The 5,869-nt window shown below is 59.8% G+C and overlaps 1 protein-coding gene across 1 annotated transcript in view; it reads left to right on the forward strand.

Moving 5' to 3' along the window:
* LOC103615001 (exonuclease mut-7 homolog) overlaps positions 1-5,869 on the forward strand; it is a gene marked incomplete at its 5' end in the record, with an annotated part of 146,384 nt that overhangs the window by 115,354 nt on the left and 25,161 nt on the right. Inside the window, one exon of the mRNA XM_017733415.1 lies at positions 1,139-1,471. Coding sequence (XP_017588904.1) covers positions 1,139-1,471 — 333 coding nt within the window. The remainder of the gene's footprint in view (positions 1-1,138; positions 1,472-5,869) is intronic.

Raw genomic sequence — 5,869 nt, forward strand, 5'->3', positions numbered from 1 at the left:
GGGGCGGCCGGGCGCGCCCCAGCGCCGGGCGTTCCCAGGGTCCCCTCCCGGCTCCGGGCTGAGCATCCACCAGCGTGTTCGTGGAGCAAGAGAGGCTCCGGGGTGTTTGCTGCAGGAGAGGGGCTGCAGGGTATAATCATCTCTGCTTTAATATTTTTTTGTCATGGGGGGATAATAGTATCTTCTTTGCCTGAGACAGAAGCTGCGGGAGCAGGAATCCTGGGGACAGTCAGTCACCATGAGCTGAGCGGGTGTCCCCTGGGCTGCTGAGGATGCTCGGCTCCAGAGGCCCCTTTAACCTCCTGCGCTGGAGCCGCGTGTGCCCAGAGGCCCCTGCAGGGCAGTGGGAGCAGAGGTGGCCCTGACAGACCGGCACCCTCAGCTTCCCCGGGAAGCCTCGGACTTGGAGCTTTGGACTTTGATGTGCCTTGGGCTCTGAAGCGGAGTCTCCAAGACCAAATGGCAACCTGCTGCTCCCAAAGTATTCTCCCCAGGGATCTGGTGAAGGTCCGTTTTTCATTTCTTTGTATCACTTTTGGATGCAAGACTTGTGCAAGGGCCTGGGCTCTTGCTTTGAGGTGCCTCAACCATGCAGGTACCCATGAAATGGGGCTGAGCAGGAGCAGTTCCCACCCAGCTGCTGCCTCCAGGGTAAACCCCAGGTCTGCTCCACCCAGCAGCTCAGGCAGAGCTCAGAGGGGCCCTGTGTGTCCCAGAGTTCTGGAAGGCTGCAGGATTTGTGGTGGGCAGGGGCCCTGACTGGCTGTGGCCACAAGCAAAGGGCAGTGAGGAACAGGGACTGATCTCTGACATGGCAGGACCAGGCTTTGGGGACCTGCAGAGAGCTGGGTGAAGATGCTGATGGAGGCAGACAGGTCTCCAGCTTGGCTTCTGCATGACCCGGACTGCTGTGTGCTCATCCCTGCATGGACTGGCTTCAAAAATTGAGGGACTCTCTTGTTGCATCTTAAACTGTTGTGTTTGCAATTTCATTGCCTCAGGGTGGTGTGGTTGGTCCTGGACCTCTTTGATTGGGTTCAAGCAGACCTCGGATGGGGAAGCAGAAAATCCGGAGCCACCCTCTAAACCAGCTCTCTGTTTGTGTCTCCTCTCCTGTTTATTGCTGCTCTCCCGGCAGGTCTGGGGCTGTCCCCTGCCCTGGGGACCGCTCTCTGCATGGCCCCCGCTGGACCCACTGGACACCTGGAGCTGGGGAGCAGCTCTGGGGAGCTGGGCTGGGATGAAGATGCCAGGCAAACCCTGCCAGCTCCTCTCTCGCAGCTGCAGCAAGTCTGACAGTGCTCTGCCTGCTCCTCCCTGGAAAATACCAGCCCTTTCAGGACCCGTGGGCTTCGGTTGGCACTGGGAAGCCTGGGGACAGTGGCCTGAGGGACAAGGGTCCCAACCCTGCTCTGCGCCTCCCCCGTGCACCAGCTCTCCCTCCTCTTGCCTCGTCCGCCCCAGGCGCTGGGTACGGATCTCCTCTCACCTTGCCCTGAGCTTCACAGCCATGGCCCTGGCTCAGTTCCTGGCTCAAAGGTGCTTCTGAGCCAGGGACAGGCAGCAACAGCTCACCCACGTGTTTGTCTCCATCACATGGACACCTGTCAGGGTAGGGCAGGCTTTGCCCTCACTTCTCAAGCACCAAGGCACCTGTGTCAGGCGAGGAACTAAACCCACCCCAGCTTTCCCAGGACACTGAGAGTGAGCCAAGAGCTTTTGAAACCAGCCCAGAATCACACTGGGACAGAGCCTGCATTATTGTGTCTTTGCTTCCCTGTGAATTCCAGTTCTCTGACATGTTTAGATCAAACCTGATGACCCAAATCTGACTGCAGCAACTGAGAGGGGAAATGACCCTCCAAAAAGAGCAGCCCAAAGAGCCCCCGCATGTGCTCCGGGCCACCCCGGGCCGCTGCACCCGTGCACAGAGGAGCAGCCAGGCAGCACCAAAGTGATTCACCAGCTTTAATTCAATTACTTCGCAAAGCAGCGCGAGGCCAACAGCACCTCCAAGGACCCACAGCAGCGGGACGGCTCTGCAGGCTCGGGAAGCTGTCACTGGCAGCCTGTGGGAAACACTGGGGCCAATAAACCTGTGAGCCATACAAACCCACCTGCCTGTCTGCACCGGGACCCGCCGATGGAGCTGGGGGAGCACAGGGGAACCCCAGTGCTGGGAGTGGGCCAGCAGCAAGTTGGGGGACCTGGAAAAGCCTCCCAGCCCTTTGGGGCAGGAAGGCTGTGGAGTCAGGGAGGAAGCTGCCTCCAGAGCTGACTGGAGGTGGAGGTAGGCATGAGAGGAAACAATAGAGAGGAGGGAAAAGGACTCATCCCTCCTTCCTCCTGCTTCCCCCGATAGAAGCATGGACCTAGTTGAGGTTCCGAGGCAACGTGTGAATCTGGAATTTGTGGGGTTTTGCAGGGATGTGTTCCCCCCCAGGTGTCAGGCTCCTCAGGCATTCAGCATCTGCTGTGCCCTTGGGCACCTCTCAAGCCCACTGCCCCAAGCTGTCAAGGGTATCCAGCCAAAAATGGGGCAGAGCAGGTATCGTTAATGTGAAAAAACCAGAAAAACCCTTTTCACTTCAAGACCTCTCCTCTGGCCCTTTCTTTATCTCAGCATTGAGCAGCTGCGATGCCCGAGACAGGCAGAGAGTCCCGGTCCCGGGTGATGCCTGTCCCATCCCTGCTGCTGCCGTGTTCCCAGGGAGGCCAGAGCTGCTGTGCTCAGTGCTCATCTGGCCGTGCTGGGTGCTGAGCTGGGCTCAGCTGTTGTGCAGACGGCTTTTTCCATGGCCCAGTGATGCTTTCCCGGTCTCGCTTCCCACCTTTCAGGGTAGCCTGAAGGGGAGTGGGAGTTTCAGATGTTGCAAAGCCTGACCTGCTTTGGTCAGTGGTGGGAGAAAAACCAGCCTGAGCCCTGCAAACTGCCCAGGGGGAGCCTGGGGGAGCTGATGAGGGTCTGCCAGCCTGGGGACAGCTGAGACAGTGTGCCCTGGTGGGGAAGGGCACACCCCAGGGCAGGGAGTCCCCTTGCAGCCCCACCTTCAACCCCCCACCCTGCAAGGGGGGACAGGCTGGGGGGACCCCAGGCACCCCGGGGCCTGGAAGAAGGATCCCTCACCCTGGGGAGGGTTCTCCTGCCCCACCCCAGTGGCCTGTGCCCGGCTTGCCCCCACCCCCAGAGCCCCTTCCATCCCCTTGCACCCGCTGGGCTGGGGCATGTGGGGGTGGAAGGGGCTCTGGGGGTGGGCTGGCCCCGGAGCCCCTGCTCAGTGCCGTGGGGTTGGGTTTTCCCCACTCCTGGGAACCAAGCGTCGGCTTTTGTTGGCAAACAGAGCGTGGCTTTCATGTGAAAAGGTTAGTACAGTATGTGAGCTCCTCGGGAAGGCACAATGGAGTCTGATTCTCACACCCCGGGACTGCGAGGTGATGGCAGCACGGGAGAAGGGTATTTCACACCTTCGCCTTGGGAACCTTTTCCCTTCCCAGACGGAGTCCCCCGCCTTGCCAAGCGCAGGGAGGAGGAGGAGGGCGGTGCACCGCCTTTGTCCCCTCTTCCCTCGCACCCCGATCCCATTCCGCTGGCACTTGCATCCTCGCAGCCAGCGGAAGAGCCTGGGAAACAGTCGGACAATAATTCAGGATCTGGCTCCCTGTCACCGGCTCGTGGTGTCACAGTGTCCCCAGCTGTGGGTGCACAGGGAGGCTGTGGGTCGTGGTTCCCGGTGGGGATGGGTCTCTGGGGGGCCACACGGATGAGCCCCCTTGGTGTGTGTGCTGCCCGGGGGGTGGGTACCCTCAGTCCGTGTCCCCAAGGCTCTCACCTCCCTTGCCGCCTGGCAGCTGTGTCTGTGCTGGGACTGGGGCTCTCGGTGCCACCTGGGGCACCCCCAGTGGATCAGGATTCAGGAGCAGATATGTCCCACAAAGCCTGGACAGTGCAGCCCAGGTGCTGCACAGGGACGATGTAAAGACCCTGCTGCCTGCCTCACTTTTCCTAGAAAAGTCAAGATTTCTTCCTAAGTCCAGCCTCCCACCCCATCCCACTGCAGTGAAGGAGGAGGACAAACCCTGAGCATGTGGCACCTGGGGACAGCCCTGCATGTGGCTATGACCCCCTCCAGGGCTGTCAGCCACCCACAGTCACATGCCAGCGGGGGGATCAGATACAGGTTGGTGTTGCCATTTTCTTAGGGGTGAGAGCATCCAGTGAGGGCAGACACAGCACCAGGGTGAGGGTTCCCAGGGGTGATGGCCAGCACAGTGACAGGAACCCCGGCCCTGGAGCCTCAAGGGGCCAGGATGAAGCTTGCCCAGGAGCTGCTGCTGCTGCTGCTTGTCTGACTGGGGGGGTAGAGCTGGATTAAACCCGTGGTTGCTGTAAGTATTGAGGGAGTTCAATTCAGACTGCCCATGCAGGAGCTGGAATGTCCTCAGAGCAGGAGAGACCAGTTCTGCCAAATTCCACCCCATGGGATGCCAAATTACAAGTGTCATTGCTTGGGCTGTCACTCCACTCCAAGTCTTTCAGGACAGACACCTTCCCACTGCTTACTGATCCCAGAAGTGGCACATTTCTGGAGTAATCCTTTCCTGGGTGACCTGGTTCTGATGCTGAGGTTGCCCATGGGAAACCAGCAGCTCCCCAGTCCCCAGCCCTGCCATCCTTGGTGTGCTGCTCCCGCTGGGCTGTGCTCAGGTGGGACAAGGGATGCTGCAGTAGTTCAGTGCCACTGTGTCACCTCCACGAGGCTGAGTCAGTCACCAGAGCATCAGGGGTAGGATATTTTGGCATCTGGTCTGTGCCTACTAGAAACAGGGTGCTGAGGAATTGCTGCAATTAATGGCCAAAGTCAGTGTTTAATAATGTGGAGAGCTGTGCCTGCTGGCTGTCATCAGACCCACTCTGGGCATGCGGGGGATGTGAGGAGATCTCCAAGCTGCTGTGCCCCAGACTGTTCCTTACAGGGCTCCTCACTCCTGGAACTGCCTGGCTTCACTGCTCAGCTCTTTTCTGCTATTTTCTTTTTCTTTCATTCTTTAAAATAGCAAGATGACAATTCCAGCCTCAGTAGATTTTCTGGCAGCATGACTCAAAGGAGACGCTGTCTCCTGCCCCTGCAGGCTGTGCGCTCTGGGCTGCTGCCCCAGCAGGAACGGGGACCCCAGCTCCCACGGTGGGGAGTGCACAAGTGCCAGGGGTGGCACTGCCTGTGACGGACCTGTCTGCATGTCCCCTTCTCCAGCTGCTCCAGCCTGGATGCATCCTCCAGAGTGGGAGGCAGCAGTGGGCCCATGCTGGCGTGGAGGGCTTGGAGAGGAGCAGGTTGTCCACTCTGGCGTGTGGGTTCACACCATCCCCACGTTCAAGGAGCATCTTTCTGGGTCAACCTGCGCCAGCCCACTCACACCGGAGGGGATGGTTTCCAGCTGAGATGGCCTGGGCCTGAGAAGCAGACATTTCCCCACTCAAGTGTGCTGAAATGTTTAATTAGAGTTTAACAGCAGCCTGGGAAAAAGATGTCTTGTCATATTTCTGGGCTGCGTTTTGTTGTGGGGCCGCGGGCTCCGTGCGCGGAGCCAGGGGAGACCTGCGGCACAAAGGGCCCTTTATGAGCCTTTCTCCGCCTCGCCCCGACCCTGAACTTTCCCATCAGCTGTTGGCGCAGTGCCCTCACGGTGCCCGGGAGGGAGCCGGGGATGGGAGCGCGGCTCTTCCTCTGCGCTTCGGGTGGTGCTGCAGGAGAGGGGACACAGGGAGGTGTGTGCAGGAGAGGACATCCCTCTGTGCGTGGATGCTGGGATGAGCCCGGGATGCCCTGCCAGGCGGGCAGTGCACTGGCCCCGCACGTGGCAGGACGCC

The sequence above is a fragment of the Corvus brachyrhynchos genome, unplaced genomic scaffold, assembly GCF_000691975.1.
Source record: "Corvus brachyrhynchos isolate BGI_N302 unplaced genomic scaffold, ASM69197v1 scaffold1005, whole genome shotgun sequence".
Classification (NCBI taxonomy): Eukaryota; Metazoa; Chordata; class Aves; order Passeriformes; family Corvidae; genus Corvus; species Corvus brachyrhynchos.